Source organism: Pholcus phalangioides, unplaced genomic scaffold (genome assembly GCF_987345545.1).
Source record: "Pholcus phalangioides strain wild (caught in Gottingen) unplaced genomic scaffold, Ppha-v1.0 ptg000018l_1, whole genome shotgun sequence".
NCBI lineage: Eukaryota > Metazoa > Arthropoda > Arachnida > Araneae > Pholcidae > Pholcus > Pholcus phalangioides.
This window is the reverse complement of record NW_028301611.1, coordinates 17,622,601-17,644,440: the sequence shown is the minus strand read 5'-3', so window position 1 is coordinate 17,644,440 and position 21,840 is coordinate 17,622,601. Positions and strand designations below refer to the sequence as shown.

At 34.6% G+C, this 21,840-nt stretch overlaps 1 protein-coding gene across 2 annotated transcripts in view; it reads right to left on the bottom strand.

The window, feature by feature from the left end:
* Positions 1-21,435, bottom strand: part of LOC149071782 (hemocytin-like) — a 218,274-nt gene extending 196,839 nt beyond the window's left edge. For both annotated transcript variants that reach the window (XM_089247586.1, XM_089247587.1), the window contains exons 1-2: positions 21,106-21,435; positions 5,341-5,366 (exon numbers count right to left, since the gene is read on the bottom strand). In XM_089247586.1, the coding sequence (XP_089103712.1) occupies positions 5,341-5,366; positions 21,106-21,221 (142 nt within the window). In that variant the 5' untranslated portion in view covers positions 21,222-21,435. The remainder of the gene's footprint in view (positions 1-5,340; positions 5,367-21,105) is intronic.
* Positions 21,436-21,840: the final 405 nt, after the last annotated feature.

Below are 21,840 nucleotides of genomic sequence, written 5' to 3'. Positions count from 1 at the left end.
TTTGAGTGCAACTTATGAGCATACCGTGCAATACTCTAAATTTTGGTCCACAGCCTGCACCATAACAAGGTAAATGTACTGTGAAAATAACAAAACATTCCATTCTTAGAATTTTCTGGGCAATCGTGTTTGGAATGTCACATGAATTTTGCTTTAAATTTGATACAAAAATGACTTTTTCCATGGAGAATGACACAGGTAACCAAAAATTTGTTACTTTTCCACCATTTTGTGACATTATCTATCAAAAAATATTGTTAAACTTCATTCCTGCACCATTTTATTGAAAAAGTGACAAGAGAGGAAGTCGGATACCTTATCTTCAAAACTTATTCAAAGGCATTACGTTTTTCGAAACAGTTTGAACTAAATTTTTATTTTGAATATTTTCACATAAAATTGTAAAAGAAAAATTGAATTGAGTTATGGACATTCCTTAATTATTGAATCTATAGTTAATGAATTATCAAATTCTCAATTATTGTTCCATTTTCAATCATCGAAAATTCATAAACGGAATTGTGTTGCCCAATTATAGAAATGTTCACTTTCTAAGTTTTTAGTTTCTAAAAGTTTTATTTCAACAATTTTCTTTATTTTTTTTCAATTTTTGAAAATTCCCTTATTAGTTTTTTTTGCCTTCAAATTTTCCCTTTTGTTTATTTTTGGTCTAACTCCAAAAAAATTAAATTTCCTTAAAATTTATGGTAATCTACAATACGAAATATTAAGTTTTTACATTGAATACTAGAATAGTAGTTCCAACATTCCCCTCGTCCTGTTTTGTCATAAGACACTTATCTTCCAAGTAGGACTACAGCAAGGAATCGCGCAGAATACTTGAGCCATTCTTTCCCCTAGAAATGCGGAGAAAATGTCCGTATAGTCGTTCAAATGCGAAGGAGACTATTATCAGAAGTATATGGGAGGTCTGCGTACCCCTCGAAAATAATAGGAAGATTGTATGTCTCTAGAAATGCGCACAGAAGACTTGCGTCCCTAAATATGTGAAGAAATTGCACTTAACCATTGGAATGGGTATAAGGTGTTCGTATCCGTTGCTAAATGAAGGAAACGTGTGTACGAAATGTGTGTACAAGCATCTTTCGAAATTCGAAAGATGCTTGCGTACCCTTGGAAATGCGTAGATGTGTGTATTCTTACTAATACGCAGGATGCGTGCATGCTCGTAGAAATGCGCAGAAAATTTTCATACCAACTGAAATGTCCGGGAGACTCTTGTAATTCTGGATATGTGAAGAAATTGTGCTCTCAATCCTTAGAACGAGTACGAGGTGTTCGTATCCCTGGATAGGTGGAAAAAAGATGCTCTTAGTTCTAGGAATGAATAAGAATGTTGCGTACCCGTATCCCTGGAAATGTGAAGATGATGTGTGCATCCTTTCAAATGCACATGATGCTTTCATGCCTTTAAAAATGCGCAGAAAATATTCGTATCGTTTGAATGCGCAGTACACTCTTGTATTTGTTTATAATTTGTGTTAATTGCATTTTTAATTGGGTTGCTGTTTTTTTTTTCTGAAATATATGACATCCATATTTTTATGGGCATCTTTTTATCAGCCACCTTGTTGGGCATGTTGCCTGTTGTGGCGTTGTATTTGTATTTGTATTTGTTTATCCCCTAGATATGTATGATAGGTGTGCGAACCTATCAAATATCATGGAGAGCTTGTATACCCATAGAATTGCGCGTACCAATTTTCGCGTAGAAAATTTTCGTACGAATTTGTGTACGAAAATTACCCCCCCCCCCCCAAATGCATATAAACTTTGTGAAAAAAAAAATTTCCGTCCCTTTTGTATCCCTAAATATGTGAAGGTGGTGTGCGAAATCTTTGGAAGGGTATATATAGGATATATGTATATATATTATATGAGAGGTGTTCGTATCCCTAGATAGGTGAAAGCGTGCGTATCCCTGGATATGTGAAATCATGTGTATCCCTCGAAATTTGTAAGATATTTGCGTACCCCTGGAAATGTGTAGAAGATCGATGCATTTTTTCAGCTGCACAGGATACTCGCACGTCCATAGAAATCCGCAGAAAATTTTCACATATCGATTGAACAACCTGGAGCAGGGCCCCCTAGGATGGGACCTTTGACAGGCCCCCCAGACCAGACTTTTCACGGGTCCCTTTATAGTGAATTTATAGCGTGAAAAAACAAAAAAATGATGAGAATCGCCCCGGGCCCTGTCAACCTTCCCCTTGTGAGGGCTATGTCGTGAACCCTTGAATGACTCGTCCCTTTCCACTCAAGACACGCATACCAAAGGTTGGCAATTGCACTACAATGTAAATTGTGTTATCATTCATTAAAAACCTCATCACCCTATATGACTAGTAACCAAGTATTCTACACGTCACTTTCCGTAACATACACGCATAATACGAGAATATATTGAACAACCAACTCGTTCCAGTTCGTAATTCCGACCTGGAGCCACTCGAATCATCATAATTCAACGTGACGTTTCAACAAGTACGGTTATACGTTATAGGGAAAAAAATCCCCCTCGGGTCGTTTTCCCTTCATAGGTGGCACTGCCGTCGTCTTAAGAGGATAAATCAACATCATCAAGGGGGGGAAAGAGACATCACACATAAAAACCCTGGAGGTGGTGGTGTTCAATTCCGTCACCAATTGACCCAATGCCGGACAATATTCCGAGTGAGGATTTTGCCGTCATAAAAACTCGAGGCACTTGTTACAGGGTAATAAATTTCCGTCACGGGGCAGCGTCTTGTAATAAACACTGAAACCCAATCAGTTGAGAGCCATTGGGCGTCATTTGCTCTCTTCTCGTACGTGGTAGGAATATGTCATTCCGTCAACCAACTTATCTCCTGTCCACGTTTTACTTGTCTTTCCCATTCATTTCATGCGATCAAACTGAATCAATGAAAGTGTAAGACGAATAGAATTTCGTACATCTTCGTTGAATGAATTCAAATAAAAAAAAAAAAACTACCCTAATATATCTAATTCCGTTCAGAGCATCGACTGTAAATTGAAATAGCGCCAATTTGGTGATATCTCACCGCCTTCACGAATTTTTCACCGACATTTTTGGTTTCCATATTTTCCGCATGCCCTTCATAATCGTTTCCGGATGGAAGTAGTAGCATAATAATAATAATTAGAGTTCGGAAGTCTGAGGGAAATGCCATTAAATGCCTTTTTTTCCTATTTTCAAACACTTTTTTTTTTGTAAAAATGCCTTTTTTGAATTTTTCCTGCCATAAATGCCTATTTTTTCACCGACATCTTTGGATTAATTTTTTTTGTCGCAAGTCCTTCAAAATCGTTCTCGGATGAAAGTCGTTGCATAACAAAAATTCGAGCGCTGGCGTTCCAGCAAAATGCCATAAATGCCTATTTTCAAATTATTTTTTCTAGAAATGCCTTTTTTTGAATTTTTTCTGCCCTATTAAATACCAATTTTTTCACCGACATCTTTGGATTCTTTTTCCTCCGCAAGTCCTTAACAATCGTTTTCATATGTAAGTCTTTGCACAACAGAAATTAAAGATCGGAAGTTCAAGCAAAATGCTGTAAATGCTTTTTTTTTGCAATTTTTTAACTCCTTCTTTGTAAAAATGCCTTTTTTTGAATGTTTTCTGGTATTTTATAAATACTTATTAAATTATCGTTTCATGTTTATGCGTGAATTTCAGAGGCCATTTTTAAAATTGTTCAACTCTTAGTATTAATTATCCTCAGAAAGGAGCCTGAGAGATAGGAACCTTGTCGTTGCCATGAATGTTTTGCCATGAACTTTGCTTCGACCGGACGGTGTTAGATATGAATGTTTTTATTTCAGACTAACGCGCAGCCCGTGTTTCAGAAATTTTAAAAGTTTATTTCTGCACAGGCTTCACATACCATCTGTCGCATTCATCAAGATGTTTGACTGTATCTGATTTCTTTTATCAAATTTTACACTATAAAACTTTGATAAAATAACTTTTACAATTTTGAAAAAAAAACCAAAAAAACAACGACCAATAATACAGTAGGTCATATTCGCTTGAATATAACCGATACTGCATTTGTCAAGTTTTATAAAAAGAATTTTTACAAATCTTTTATAGTGCAATTCTGGCCTAAGGCCAGGATTACACTTTTAAAGTTTGATAAAAGATGTTTTACAAAACTTGAAAAGAAAACAACCAACCGGCTCATTGTTCACATTCAAATGCAATCGATACTCTCATTGGTTGCATTTTTCAAGTGTTATAAAAGAACTTTTCTATAAAACGTTTATACCGGCCTATAACTCAACAAAAACTGGGTTTCCTCCCAAGCGCTGACCCAGGGAAGGGGCGATGTGGTGATAGCCCCTCTCAAGGGCCGAATATTATAAGAGAAATTCGTTTGTTTCGACAAAAGTGTCTGTCCTAAACATGAATACGGGATGATCCAATGCTCCTACACAATAAGTCGCTTTTCCGTCTCATCATCCTGGATCCACCTGCCCCCACTCCATTCATAGCTGAAGATATCTGCCTACATTCTATTCGCAGCTGAAGATATCTGCCTACATTCTATTCGCAGCTGAAGATATCTGCCTACATTCTATTCGCAGCTGAAGATATCTGCCTACATTCTATTCGCAGCTGAAGATATCTACCTACGCTCCATTTCAAGCTGAAGATATATGTTGGTTCGGCTTCATTAGCAGCTGAGGATGTTTGCCTCTGCTCCATTCGTTACTGAAGATGTCTGTGTCGGCTTCTTTCAAAGCTGAAGATGCCTACCTTTGCTCGATCGCAGCTAAAGATGTCTGCCTTCGCTCAGGCACGGATTGGCAAGAGAACGATCAGCCCTCCCAGGAACCACGAATAATATGGGGAAAATTTGTCAGTCCCGTAAAATACGGGACGATTCAACGAACTTACACAATTCGCCCTTCCCGACACATCATCCTGAATCCGCGCCTGTCCCGAGTGCTATGGAATCAATGGATGTCACGTGACGTTTCTACATCCACATTCTCGGCCCTGGAAAGAAGTATACAAACGGGAAAATATCTCCCGGTAATAGGATAAACCTGGTTGTAACATCCCATAACAATAGGCGATATTTTACCATTGCTATCATTTTCATTTTGTTTCATATATTTTCGGTGTCTAATAAACGAACAAATGTGATAAACTTTTTTTTCGCTCCTGAAATAATATTCCGGGAAACGAATTCAAACTTTCCGTGATAACCTGGAATAATTGAATCACGCCATTACAATTTATAACCATAAAATTGAGGTTATGGTTGCATGAGAATATTAAAATTACGTAAAATATTTGTACTTACGTTGGGTATACCTGGATACCGTTTTCCTGTAAACAGAGGAAAAAAAATTAGGAAAAAAGAGCGACAGGAAATATATCAGGAAATATACATGGGTAAATATATAAATAAATTGCATAATATAGAATTCCATTGTTGAAAAAACAGACGTTTCTAAAAAGTGACGCACTCGTTTCCCTTGTTGTAATCGTGTCATTGTATCAGTATTCTGCATTATATATCTGTGTTTTTTCGAAAAAGTGTTGACCAAGTAATAGGGTTTTTGTGGACACACTGTATTTAATTGCTTGAAAAAACGAATTCCCGGCAATAATGGTAACTATGGTTTTTGTAACAATGCGTGCCTATATTTGAAAATCTCGAGTTTTTTTCATTGCCGTTGCTTACTATTTTGTTTTCGTAAAATATTTTTTGCCAAGTTTACTTTTCACACAAACAATAGTTTTTTTTAACAAAAATATTCTCCAACAATGTGAATGTTTTAGGATTTTTTTTACTTCGCTAAAAATCAATGAGATTTTCGGTAATTTTCCGGAGGTGATTATCATTTTCAATCAATGAAATCGTCAATGTATGTTTTATTTCTTTTTTTGACAAAATTTTTTTATTTAACAATGTTTTTTGAATTATTGACAAATCATTGTTTTGTATTTAACAATGATTTTTTTAGCATCTTTCCAACAATCGTTTATTTAACGATGGCTTTCTAATTCTTGACAACAAGTGTTTATTTAACAATGGCTTTCTTATTCTTGATAACAAGTGTTTATTTAACAATGGTTTTTTTGAATTCTCTACAACAATTTTTAACAATGGATTTTAAGTTCTTGAAAAGAATTGTTTATTTACCAATGGTTTCTAACTTCTTGAAAACAGTTTGTTTTTCAACAATGTTCGGTGACATCGATTGCATTTTAACCATTCTCGATGAAAGCAATTGTTTTAAAATATTTTTAATCGCAACTATTGTTAAAAATGTTCCGTGACAAAAAATGATTTTCTAGCACTGTTTACTGACAACAATTGTTTCCCAAACTGCTCCAATAAATAGTTTGTTCTAATAGAAAAAAATTGGTTTTAAATTTCATTAAGTAATGATAAATAAACAATACATCTCTAACAATGGTGAGTTATTTCTAATAATCAATGTTTACCACACTCCAAGAAATAGTCTTCTCTAATATAACGCTTCTTACACGATATACTTTTTAATGACAAAAGAATCTTTCGCGTCTTCATTTTTCATAACTGTAAGGAAACTTTTTACAACAATGATTTAAAAAAAAAATATTCCTACAACAATGATTTTTCAAAAAAAAAAATTCTTACAACAATGATTTTTCAAAAAAAAAAATTCTTTCAACAATGATTTAAAAAAAAAAAAATTCTTACAACAATGATTTTTCAAAAAAAAAATTCTTACAACAATGTTTTCTATGATGATTTATAAAACGATAATGCTCATGGCAATTGTTTTTTTTACCGATTTTCTTCATATCGCTTTTGTGGAATATTCCTCTCAACAATGACTGAAAGTGTCCCCTACACAACAACGGTTCTTAAAAATCTTTATAATAACCGTTTTTTCAACCACAATGATTTAAAAAACAAATTCAGCCATCAATGGAGTTTTATAATAATCTTCGTCACATATAACGTTTTTCCGCACCATTAAAAAAATCGATTTCGTTTTCAAAAGCTCATAACCAGGGCCCGGATGTTGATGACATTTGCATTTTTTGGCATTTTCACGATATTTTCTCGCTTTTCAAATTTTTTGGCAATGAAAACAACTAAAAAAATTATAGGAATACTGATTGCATCGAGCGCTTATGAAAATATTTCCTTCTTGAATGAAATAAAAGATGCTTTTTTTTTTAACCATACGCATACACATGATTTTCTCGGGGGGGGGGGGGTTCGTTTTTTACTGCAATAAACTCTATTCCTCCCCCTTTCCCCTGTACGCCAGTCATGCCCCCCTCCACATCTAGCAACAGGCACCTCCAGTTAGGTTCTTTACTGGCCTCTCAATAGTGAATTTCTTGTAAAAAAAACAAGAAATGATATGAATCGTCTTAGCGGCCCCCCATCCCAAGCCGGAGCTGTGTCAGCCCCATCCTTGTGGGGGCCATAAAGCCAAAGTTCCTAGCCGATTCATGAATCGTTTATTAGAAAAATAAAAATTATTGATTTATATATATATATATTCGTTCGACATTAAACATAACTGGCTATTCAGGTGATTTTCGTTTTATTATTTTGATGTAATTTTTTTTCTGACTTTTTAGGGCATTTTTTCAAGTTTTTAGGGCATTTTTAACCCTTTATATCCTGACGGTACTTTAAAGTACCGGTGCACAATCAGACGCTTATACCTTCGTAATATGACCACTTTTACTGACGGTATCTACAAGGACACGATAAGTGTAGTTCTGACAGCAGTTAGTAGGTGGCAGTATATAAAGGCAGAAATCGTTTTTCTTTTTCTTTCTATGGGCATTTTAAAGTATCTCTGCCATGTAGGATTAGGAAGAAGTTTTGCAGTAGAGTAGGTTTATAGGATGTTTTTTTTGATTAAATTTAGTGACTAATTTTACCAGCTTATTTTGATGCTCTATTATTTTTTACATTCTTCTATACTATAGCATAGGATTCCCTACATTTTATTTGAAAATTACTGTTTTATTTTCTATCATAGGGTCAAAAACGTTTGCCGGTACTGTTTGCCGAAATGAAAGTTATTGTTTTCCCATAATAAAAATTACTTTAATGTGAAAAACAAATAATGGGGGGGGGTGATATTATACATTGAGTCTTCGAGATCGAGATGAAACGAAAAAAGACGTTGCACCACCTATGATATCCATCAATGGGCGGAGTGGATAAGGCAGATATGCTACGCTCACTATATGACAGGGAAGCAAAGAAATGCTGGCACAGACTTCGCGATGCTTGAAATGGCATATGTCAATGCCTATGCCATTTATAAAGAAATACATGGGAAAATTTAATTATTGGAGTTTCGAAGAAACTTGGCAATGGGACTCATAGCCCAAGGAAGTAGCCTAGTAAAGAAGAGAGCTTGTCCAGCTGTCAGCACCACGCCAGGACAGCCAAAAAAGAGAAGGAAGAGTAACTTTTCTGTGCCCAAGGGCATCAGGAAACAATTTATTGGAGCTGGCGTACATTGTTCAGCAGAGGGGGAAGATGTGAGATGTTCTCTCCATTCGAAAGTTACAGTCCAACAGTCCAAACCTCACTCAAAATGTTCATTTTACAATGCATTTCTCTGTTGTAATGAAAAAAATGAATTGTTTTCAGAAGTTTCATCTCGAAGTAGTGTAAATAAAAATGTGTGTGTTTGAATTTTTTTTCCCTTATATATTACCCATATTCCTGTCGGTACATCTGAGTACCAGCTGCATAATTAATCACTAAATTACTGTAAAAAGTATTTCCTCTCTTTCCTATAGTTATTCTGCATCAAAACTTATCAAATGATGCAAAAATACAATTAAAAAGTTTCTGGTAAATGAATTCAGGATATAAAGCGTTGAAAGAGTCATTTTTCAAGATTTTTTTAAGACAACAACATCCGAGCTTTTCTCATAACTAATTAAGGGGTCACATACCCTTTAACATGGGGAAAAGTTGAAATATTATTAAAAACACTTTTTAACCATTGATTTATTAGAAATTTTTTTCCACATATTTTTCGTTAAATATTCTATGCCAATATAAAATCTTACATATCTCTAATAGATGTACGGAAAACTGGCTGAGTGAGTGGGGAAATATCGATGTTTCAGGAAAGGAAAATCCATCCCTGCCCTCACAGGGACACGAACCCCAGTCTCTCGTTTTGCTGGACGAGTGCTCTACCACCAACTAAGCTAAAGAGACAGATAGAATTCCCCCTCCCCTTGGAGCGTATGTATATGCTGAATGGCTCCGTGCAATGGACGGCGACGACATTCTGCAAATAGCTCGCAGATGACATCAGGGCCACCAGATGGCGACGTATATGACGGAAGACATCACTCTCCTGTGAGGGCAAAGATGAACTTTCCAGATGAACATCGATATCTCCTCTGTCAGCCAGTGTTCCGCATCTGTCGTATTAACATGGGAGAGTGACGTCTTTCGTCATGTATCTCTAAAATAGTTATGTTTTTATTAAATTTTCAAAAAAATACATTAGAAACATGCGCGCATGGTAAAATGACATGACATCAATGTAACCATACAATAATGAAATTAAAATGAAGAAAATGGTTTTTTTTCATAAAATGAACTGAAAGATTTCAGATCCATTCATAAATATAATTGATAAATAAAAAAAATAAGGTAGTTTTTTTTGGAATTATTGAAAATTTAAATTTCAAACTAAATTTTAAACAAGCACGAGCCAATGAAATTTCAATCTTTTAGTTCATTTTATGAAATGAACCGTTTTTCTCCACTTTAATTTCAATACTGTATGGTTACATTGATGTCATGCGCGAAGCTGTTTTTAATGCATTTCTTTTAATTTTTTTTTAAAAATTAACTATTAGAGATACGTAAAATTTTATACTGGCGTAAGATAGCATGTTAAAATCAAAAATGTGCGAAAAAAATCTTATAAATAAATGGTTGAATAGTATTTTCAATGATATTTTCACTTTCCCCCCACGTGTAAGGATATGTGACCTCTTAAACAATGTACAAAGTGCTATGAAAATATACATTTTTAGAAACAATATAATCCGAAAAATTCTTCAATGCAACTTTCGAACTGAAATATATAAACTGTACAGAGATAACCGTGTTTTAAAGTGAAACTTCCTGACAGAAGAATCGCTTCAAAAACAAAACAATTGAATTGTCCTAATTCAAAAATATTCGATTCCAATTCGGTTTCGGATTGCAATAAACAGCCAAAAACAGTTATTTGACCTGAAATTGAATACAAATGAATAGCAAAAGAAATCGATTTTCCGATATGTAACATAATATCACCATTTTTTCTCCCACCGGTACTTTTTGTTCATGTTAAATGTAATTTTAAGGTTAGGAAATGGTCCGTGTAATTTAATAAATTTTCTCCAGTTAACAAATTCAATTTTTTGCGATTTATCTATATATATTTTTTTTCCTGTGTTTGGAATTTGTTCCCGAATATCATGTTTTGCGCGATTTTGGTTTCGGGGAATATCAATTGTTTTGCATGAGAACGTGAATTGTTTTTCTAAACGGCACTCGTTCGAAAATAGATGATACCTTGTGTGATGTATTTATCAATTTTGTTTCCCATGGTGGACGTTACTTTATGGATTCGTGAACTGAATTTTTGATTGCGTCGTCACAAGCGCGGTGAACTTGGAAGAATGTTTCTTGAATCTGACCATTGGCAATAAGTAAAGAAATTCTTGGTTCTCGACTTTCCAAATAGTTCTTTGAATGTAAATTATATCAAACAACTCCATCTAGGTATATACAGGGTGTCCTATAAGTGCTGATGCAGCCTTTATCTCATGAACCATCCGTCGTATAGGTATAGTTTCAATTCAAAAAAAAAATGCTCAAAAATTCGTTCGAAAATTACCCTGTACCAGTTTTAAGAGTGAAAATACAGAGTGTAACAGAATACAAAATCTAAATTTTGGTACGTTCTCTTTGTCCTCTAACTTCTGATTAGGAAGTTATTGCCCTGGATATCGCGAGACCAACATGAAAAAATTAATGTTTCTAAGTGCAATATTCGCTAAGATACTTGAATTCAAAAATGGGAGAAAAGTTATGAAAGAGCAGCAAAAATTAACGGACAACGCTCCTTTTCCTCATTTATGCTGTCCTTTCCCTTCGTTTTTTGAATTCGAATATCTTAGCACTCAGAACTTGGATTTTTTTTTTGGTCTCAGGAGATACAAGCGATAAAGCTGAACAAATACAGACAGCTATATGTGGATCTCCACCGTTTCCAGCCCCCAACACACAAGCATTTGAAATTTTTTCATCTAGGTATTGCCATAAGCAGAGACGCATTTGTGATTTTGCCTCTTGTTGTATATATACACGAATTTTTCCACCTTTCTCTCATTCTAGTCCGATTTTCTTGAGTAATCTTTCCTCGAATTCGTCACCCTGTGCTGAAACCGCTTGGTCACTCCCCCCCCCCTCACTCCTGCAAATATCCCCGTGTCTCTGCGTCACTACTCTGATCACTCCCATACGTACACGCATACTCTGTTTCTGTCGATCACACGTTTGCACACTGTTTTGGTCAACCACATGCTTGCACACAGTTTTGGTTACTCACTGACAGGATTCCTTGCTTAATAGTTCACTCTTTCGATCATTTACACGTTTACACTTGCTCTAAATCACTCTTTTGGTCATTCACATGTTCGCTCTCACGCTCTAGATCACTCACTGAACTGGTTCCTCACTCTGTAAGTCACTCTTTTGTCACTCATGTGCTTGCAAACTCTCTTGGTCATTCTTATGATCACTCACTGACCAAGTCCCTTGCTGTCTGGGCAGAGGTTGATTTATTGAGCGTTATACAATTTTTTCCGCCCTTCTCACGTTTCACTAATTTTCTTGGCAACTCATTCCTCATATCTGTCACCCCAATGAACGTGTCACACTGGGCCATAGACCGATAAGTCTCCCATGTAAATACGCACGGGCCAAAAGTTGCCAAAGATCGTTTCTGACACCTCAAGAACACGCACACTCACTCCAGCAATTCGTAATTTGTCCGGCATGCAAATACGATCGTTAAAAAAAAAAAATTCCGGAATATGGTAAGTAATCCCTGAGGGAAATATGGCGCGGAAACTCGTGCTTTCTCAATATGGAATAGCGCGAGAGTACATTAAACGTGTCTGGTATGCGAGATGAATCCCGTGAAGAGAGCGTTTAAGGATCTCGTGGGCGGTAAAAGGAATCAATTTCGCCAAAAGCTGCGCCCCATTTTAATGAAAGATACACCAGTAACTAATTACATCGCGGGTTACGTTCATACCTGTTTTCCGAAACAATTAACTAATTGGGGGAGGAGGAGGGTTCGGAAAGTTCCAGAAGTTTCCACGCTCTTTCCTCCTCCTTCTTCTTCTTCTTGCGTAATTAATGCCCGAGGTTGATGATACACTTTGTTAATTGCTTTCGCGAGACGTCCAACGTTAACTTCAAGACTCATCATCTCTGACTTTGTGTCGGGACCGTTCTGTCACATGACCGTCCATGAAAAAGCTAGAAATTTCAGAATCTCGATCAATAAGAAACTCTTGGGGGGGGAAAAAAAACAACGAAGAGAAATAGAGAATTACTCTCGGGTTTTTCTTGTCCGATTCGAAAGAATAAAATTGACACCTTAATCTTTTCACTAATTACGCTTTCACAAAAAAGAGAAAAAAATGCAAATCACTTCATTAGACTAATGAATTGTGCTTCACGCCTGAGAATTTCTCTTAATTACGAGGAAAAAAAAATATTGAATATTATTATATTTTAGGAGATAATTGACTACCTTCAGGAATTTAAACGGAATTTAATTGGTCGAAAGAACAAGAGAATCTTCGTTTTATGGCATTCTTTTCTGACGTTTTCTTGATGTTTTTTGTCCATTATCCTCTTTTTGTGTCAATGAATTTAAAGCGTGATTAATTTTTTTTTTAAATTTTGGAAAATTTAAAACAAACATTTCTAAGGTTGTTGTTTTTTTTCAATATATTGAGGTTTTCGATTTAGTCTATCTGAAACTTTTATATTTTATGCATAAAATTTATTTTTTCCCATTTAAACATGTTTCGTAATTTTTGTATATTTTTTTTAATTTTTGAGGCATACTTTATTAATTAAAATTTAATTTTTCTAACTTTTAAATAGTATCAAACAATTTTTAAAAAGTTGAAATGATATACTGAAAAATTTCTAATATTTTTAAAATTTGTGATAATTTTTCTGATTATCCGATGTCTTCGAATTTTTGATTTGTAGAATAATCAAAACTACAAAAAATAATAATACAGTAGACCCTCTCGATAGCGAACTCCCATGGGAACCAAACATTTTGTCCGCTATTGTGGAGGTACGACATATAGGGAAACCTCGTTCATACGACTTTCATATTTATATGACGTGTGGCTTCGGCCGCAAATTGGATTCTACACATTTTAAAAATGTATTATGTTACTGCAAAAGTGATACACCAGTGGTTATGCATTATCATAAATCGTGTCGATATAAAGAACGTTTATATAAAATTAAATTCCACTACATTTATGATTTATATCCACGATTATGCATAATTCCCAAATAAAGTTGGAAAACCAATAAATAGCTTTCACCTGTGCACGTATTTTGCAATACATATTGAATCAAATTAAAACAAGTGTAGAGAGATAAATGTCATTATCATTCTTATATAATGTTGGCTTTCTTCACAAGTATCAGCCTGTGCAAACAAAACCCACATTACCATTCGGAATCGGCATCCTGGACGATAGTAATGTCAAGCAATTAACTGACGGATTGTCATATTTACCAATACGAGCTAGGGATTATACATTTATTACACGATATATGATAAATAAATCGATATGTGGTAAATTCTCGATTTTTTTAATGAACGAACGGAGCAACAGATTTCTAATTGGGTTTTTGGGGCACACAGGGACTGTATAAAAAATTAATATTTTGATTTTAATAACTATACAAAGCACCTCTTGAAACATGAATGGCATATTTGAGAATTATACGTTATTTGGAAACCTTTTCTAATTTCAAGTATGTTTCCAGGATCAACGGTTCAGCAGTAAAATGTCATACCCCCGTTTGCTATGCACCCTGTACAGCTGTTGACTTTAGAAACATACTTTCAATTACAAAAATTTTTCAAATGATTTGCAGTTACTTAAAATTTGTTCAAGGTCTCGTGTACATAAAAAAATAAAGACATTAACATTTTATTTGGACACCCTGTTTTCAAAAACCTGATTAGAAAGCCGTTTCCTTGTCGCTTCTGGAGCGAACACAAAAATTCCGCTTCTCTATACCACGTACAATATTCGTTGAAATACTTGAGTTAAAAAATCGGAGAATCATTGAGAAAGAGCAGCATAAATGAGGGAAAGAAACGGTATCCGTTAGATTAGTGCCGTTCTTTCCCAACTTTTCTTTGGTTTTCGAATTCAAACATTCCAGCGAATTTTGAACTTAGAAACGTGGATTTTTCTTGTTGGCCTCAGAAAAGACGGCACAACATCTTTTTAACTAGACCAGGGTTTTTCTAGTCACGAGCGCTGCCTTTACCCATCACTAAAAGAGCACCCTTACGGAAAATTTGATATACGAATGCATATAATCAGGATGATTTTAATCCTCGAATGAAATTTGTACAAAGTGTTTAATTGGATCGTTGAGCAAGTACTCGCGAGCTCCAAATCGGACACGAGCATCGAGCAGTCTGGGTTCTTCAGGGAGCACCATGGTGCTCGCGAGCAACGGGTTGAAGATGCCTTAACCGTAGGATTTTATCTGCGTACCATCCAATCAATAGAGTTCTCATCTCGGGGTTTTATGTCAACCTTGTTAGATATGGGCTACCATCTTTCTACTCACAAACACTTGGCTTGGCGATTTTTAGATTTTTCTGCCAATATAGAGTCTTAAAAACTCACATTTTGTTTAAATAAAATTTAAAAAAAGCTTTAAAACTTTATTATATATAACTTTATCTATTAATTTTTTATTGTTATTAATAACATACATAAGCAAAAATATATAATTAAAAAAAAAACAATGATGCCAATGATCGCCAATGGTACCAATTAATAATCACGCTATACGAAGACAATATGCTGCGGTTAAGGCCTATTAATTGGATTTTTGGGCTCACGGAGACCAATTTCTTTTCCATTTTTTATGTATTCGAACCCCCCAAACAAATTTTTAAGATTTTATGTATGTTTCAATTACAAAGTTTTTTGTAATTGAAAATGTGTGTTTCTAAAGTCCACGGTTCATCTGCTGTGCAAACGATTTGGGACAGCGTTTAGTATTATTCTTAGTAAAGTCATGAGAGTTTTAAGGATTGAAATATCCGTTTACAGAGGAACGTATTAGCTTCAAGAAAATTTATGGCTCTTATCGCTTTAAGTTTTCACCAGCAGGAAACCGTGGGTCATTTTGAAACCTGATGATAACGAATTCACACGTTTCCTTTTTACTGAAAAAGAAATATCTTGAATTCTCACAGGAAGAATGCGTCTGCAGATGGAGAGTCTCATTCATATGCAAATTGGCACTTATTGTGAGATAAAATGAATATTCTCTTTCTGTTGAGAAACAGGGTTCATTCAACCCTGAGCTGTGTTATTTTCTACATTTCGTAAGAATATTTGTGCCTTATATCAGATATAAACATTCCTATGAAGAAGAGGTTTTCAAACTTTTTGCTGAAGCAGCTTCCTTAAGCTCCCAAAAAAACTTTGCACGTCATTTTGAAACTCCTAAAATCTGCACACGCTTTCTCACAGCTCCTAATATCTCCACGTTTCTTCTTAGAGCTCTTAAAATCTGCGCACGAATTCACAGAGTTCCTCAAATTTACACATGCCACTTTAGAGCTTCTAGATTCTGCACCCTTTTACGCTGACTTTTGAATCAGCAAAAGCTTTATCAGAGCTCTTAAAATCTGTACACGCCTTCTCACTGCTCCTAAAATCCGCGTTTTCTCTAAGAAATCCTAAAATCTCTACACACACACCTTTTCAGAATTCCTAAAACCTGTATGCTCTTAGCTTGAGCTCTCAAAATCTGCGCAATCCTAAGCTACTTAAATTTACACACTCGGAGCATTTCCGAGCTTTTGCGATGTGCACACCTCCTCTCACAGCTCCTAAAATATGTACACGTAAAGGCTGCACATATTAATTCCCAATGTTCCTAAATTCTGCACAAGCCCCAACAGAGCCTCTGAAATCCGCACACGCTAGAGCTCTTACAATCTACACATGCCTTCGCAAAGTTCCTTAAATCTGCAAGCTCTTAGCTTGAGCTCTCAAAATCTGCATACGCCTTTTAAGCTACTCAAATTTGCACGTGTCTTCAAAAAGCTTAGAAAATCTATACATCCGGGGCATCTCTGAAATTTTGAAATCTACACATATCCTCTCACAGCTTCTAAAATCTCCACTCTCCTCCTCAGAGCTCCTGAAACCTGCAGACTAAGGCTCCTATAATTTACGCATGCCTTCTCAGAGTTCTTAAAGTGTGTATGCTATTGCATTCAGCTCTTAAAATCTGCACGTGCTTCTCCCAACGCCGCTCTTCTTATCAAGATTTATTTAGGGTACAAGGTTTTCTTTAAGCTTGTTAAAGAGTAATTTTAAAAATTCTTCCTGATTGCAAGGAGTAATGAAAAAGATATTCGAAGACAAATATCACGAAAACAGTATTAGAAATGAACTTGAAAAGTTTATTTTTAGAAAAATACATGTAACAATCAGAATAAGAAGACAATTTCTGAGAATCGGTACATCGCACGAGTTTTTATAAGAACTGCTGAACTAACTTCTAAAAATCGGAAGAGAAAACGAACCTTTGAGAATCTGTTTTGTAAATAAATTTCTAAACAAAATTGGGAGAGAGAAAGGATTTATTTAGGAGAATGGGAATGAAATCAGTTTCTCCGAATCGAAGCACAATGCGTCGGAAATGGGAGAAACTCAGATGCTTGAGAAATCGAAACGAAATTTCCGTAGAAAAACATTCTTCTGAGAATCCAAAAAGGAAAAAAATTATTTGAGAATCATCTGTTGCTAGTTTCTTTTTGTAGAAATATCGTTAATCTCTAATAATCTAAACAGAATACCAATTTCTAATGATAAAAACAGAAAGCTAATTTTCAAGAACGTAAATTTTACATTCTTATGAGAATTAATTTTCTGTCCATATTATAAACCGATTAAACTTTCTAGAAATTCATGTTACAAGCAGAAAGCTAATCTTAGTATAATCTAAAGAAGCTCAGCTTTCTGTTTAAACTCCTAGAAATTAGCTTTTAATTCCGATAATTAAAAATTGGCAATGTTTTTATTGGCCGACTTTTTGTGATTATTAGATGATTCGATTACTATTTTAATTCTCAGAAAAATGATTTGCTTTCTTGGTAGATTACTTTCCGATTTCTTAGACATAACGTTGTGATTCAAGTATTTATGATTTCTGGTAGTTTTTTTTATAAATGTGTTGTTATAGTTACATTAAATAAATATTATATTTTTTATCAATTTTTATAACTTATAAACAAAAGGTTATTCTCTCGAACAGAAAAGTAATTTCTACGAATCCAAATACTAATGGCAATAGAATGAATTAGAATTAGAGTACAAAATATCTTTTTGTACTTGATATATACTTTTTTTCTTCTTTGTCAAAGCAAATTTATAGGAATCTACGAAAACAAAGAAAATTTTCAGGAAAAAGGTTCATTTCTCTGAGAATAAGAAAACGAAAAAAAATTCCCCAAAATCGTAGAAATGTGATTCAAAAGATTTGGGGCAAAAAAGTTACTTTCGATTTTCGATGGCCGAAAATCGAAATCGGAAAACAAAACTAATTTCTTAGAACTTGGAAAAATATAAAGCTTTTTAAAAAATCAGTCGTAAAGAGCATTTATAAGATATCAGACTTTAAATTAACTTGAATATTTTTTTAGAACAGTACATTTAATAATTGGAATGAGAACATTTCTAAGAATCGGTACACCCTACGAATTTTTGTAAGAACTGCTGAACTAACATTGGAAGAGAAAAAGGGACCTACAAGAATCTAAATTGTAAACAAATTTCTGAAAAAAATTGGGAGGGAGGAAAAATTTGTGAGAATCGGAATCAAAAGAGATCCTCAGAATTGAAACATAATGCTTTAGAAATATGAGAAGCCCAGATGCCCTTTAGAAATAACGAAACGCAACTTTCATATAAAGCATTTTTCTGAGAATCAAAAGAGTAAACAAATTATCTAAGAATCATAACTGTTGCTAGTCTTTTTATGTAGAAATATTGCCAATTTTTAATAATCTCAACAGAAACTAATTTCTCAAAATGCAAACAGAAACTAATTTCTAAAAATTCAAACAGAAAGCTAATTTCTGAGAACATAAAAAACTCTTTTTAGCACAAAATGTTTGGTTCCAATGGTGTCCGTTATCGACGGGTTCTACTGTACAACCAAAATTGACGTTTTCAAGATTTTTTAAATGTGACAAATACTATCAGATGTAATCAAATACAACACATAATTATTTCCCTTCAACCAATTACGATAACCATATTTTTTCAAGAAAATACAGGTTAAGAACAATTCTCATCAAAAATGTTTTCAATTGTCCGCTGAATTGCCAATTATTACTCATGAATAACCATTAGCAGAAATAAAGCGTATTCATTCACATTGAATTTTGCATTGATCCTCAAAAACATTTTTCAGACGAAAAACTTTGCATTTTTCCGCAAAAATATTATTTAAATATTATTAAATTTTGCATTCATTCGCAGAAACATTCTTTAAATGAACAATTTTGCATTCATCCTCAAAAACTTTATTCAAATGGAAAATTTTGCATTCATCCGCAAAAGCATTTCTCAGATGGAAAATTTTGCATTCATTCGCAAAACATTATTTGAATGCAAAATTCTGAATTCATCCGCAAAACGTTCTTCAAATGAAAAATTTTGCATTCACTCTCAAAAATGTGATTCAAACGGAAAATCTTGCATACATTCACAAAAACATTCTTCAAATGGAAAATTTCACATTCATCCCCAAAAACATTTTTCAAATGTACAATTTTGCATTCATTCGCAGAATTGTTATTCAAATAGAAAATTTTGCATTCATCCGCAAAAAACATTTTTCAAATGAAAAATATTTCATTCATCCACAGAAACATTCTTCAAATGGAGAATTTGACATTCATCTGCAAAAATATTTTCCAAATGGAAAATTTTGCATTCATTTGCAAAAACAAACTAGACGCGATGTTTTTCTATAATTTAATTACGCGGCCAAGTTTGTAATTCTCAAGTGTTCAGCAAAATTACTACTGTTACAGCGAATTATAACGAACCTTAAGAGACCATAGAAACCACTTCATTATAACAAAATTTCCTTATAAATTAATTCCAGGTTTTGCATTGTTCTTATGTAAACGTATCTAGGGGATTAGAAATGAGTTCGTTAAAATGAGATTTGTGGTATCACCGTATGCGTTAAAACGGGATTCAACTGTACTAATACTACTTAACTGTACATGTACCTCACACGCATTTATCAACAAAATTGCTATCTATTTTCACCTCAAAATGTCAAAATTATGAAGATTTCGTGGTAAAGTAAAAATAAAATTTTTCGCATTGATTCATCAAAAACGGCAAATTTTGCATTTATCTCATCTATTTTGTGAAAACATGGATTACATATCCCTGAACGATAAATAAATAATACAATATAACGACGGAATATATATATGGTGTTTTATCCGCGGCCATTATGTTTTCAATGACCATATATGGTGAGTTTTGTTAATATTATTCAGTGAGGGGAATCAACTGAAGGAATAATTGACGTTATACACAAGGCATCGCTATAACAGGAATTAACTATATGCATGTATTCTTATTATGTGTATATACTGCGGTCAATGAGATGCATATAAATAGGTTATTATATGTAAATAATAACCTGTTATTATGCATACTTCCCAATGGTTTCGCAAATTTGGTAATTTTACCACTTTTATCAGCAAATATGTATAATACCCAAGCATCGTTGTAAATTTGTTAAATACTTGAATGGAGGGGAAGCCTTTTGCGAGTAATTTTCATAAAAACTGTTTTTGAAGAAGTAAGGGGTAATTGCCAGTACGAGCACCATTCAGAGGCAATGTTGAGGTTAGTTTGGAGAGATGCTTGGTCAGATTCGTTGTGCACTGTTTGGTAGATGACGCAATCATCTGCGTCTGAGTCTGATATGGCAGTTGATGGAATTTGGGAGATCGTTAATATAAATCAAAAACAACAATTGCGATAGGACCGGACTCTTGTTCTGGCCCTTCAAGGAGGCAATCTGACTGCGGTTGGTAAGAAAGGCTTCCACCTATTTAAGCAGTTGAACACATAGTTGAACACCATTTTGGAGTTTAAGTAGAAGTTTATTGTGGGGCACCCTGTCAAAAGCTTTAGTGAAATCCAAGAAAATTACATCAGTTTGGACGTTTTCGTCGATACTGCTTGATAAAGCATGTATGAAAAGAGCTAATTGGGTAGTTACTGATAACGATGGTCGAAGCCGCGTTGATTTGAGAAAAAGAAGTTTATTTTGAATCAAGGTGTGAGCGGATTTCCTTGCCAACTATGTGCTGAAAAAGCTTGCAGCAAGTAGAGGTGATAGCGGGGGTCTGAAATTAAGCAGATTTGAAAGAGAACCTGTGATTTATGTGAATTGGGAACTTAGGGAAATTTATCAAACTTACCAAAATGATCGGGCGAATATGCATAATTACCATATTTATCACATTTACAGTAACATATACAATAGAAATCTCTTTTACGGATATCAAAGGGACAAAAGAATTCGTCCATAAAGAGGAGTGGGCGTTAATTATGGGTTTAAAATGCATATTTTTGTTATACAATGTGGAATTATTATTCGGCCGTAAAAGAGGGGTGACTTTTAAGAGGGGCTTTATTGTGTATATATATACATATATACCTTCGCGATGATCCTCCTTTGACTCTGGTCTTGACGGACTGAGCCTGGACTTCACAGAAAACTAGAAACGTCATCGCAGCTGCCAGAATTTTCATTCGGATCGACGCCGTTGCCATTTTTTGCCCTGTGGGCGTCCTGTCAATAAATATCTTCAATAAGAACTTAACTTGTGTGTGGCGATTGTCATCTCAATCGAACTTGGAAATAGTTTCTACTATCTTGTGTTCCGCCGTAGGGAACGAAGCATCAAATATCTCGAGAGTGTGTGTGAAATAACAAAATTCGCAATGTCGCGTCCGAACTCTTACGAGGGCGACTCAATTACGCCACTGGTCAGTGGTCAGTTGATTTGATTAATTAATAATAGCCAGAGAAACTTTCCTCCCGTTAGTATTACTATTATTTTCTTTCCGGCTGATAGCCGGACCGAATGCCGGAAATGAACCGGATATGATTTCTTAGAAAAGATCTGGCAACCGAAAAACTTGTCACATTTCCGCCTATACTTGGCGTAATTTATATAATCCTTTTTCCCGGAAGAGTCTGATGCGATTTATCAAGTTGACATTTGACACTTACACTTTGACATTTGACACTGGTGACATTTCGAAGCCTAGCATTATTTTGATGTTTACTATGGTTTAATTATACCAATTACATATACATGGTCACATTAGGCAAAACTGCCCAACAAGGTGGCTGAAAAAGGATGCCCATGCAAATATGGATGTCATA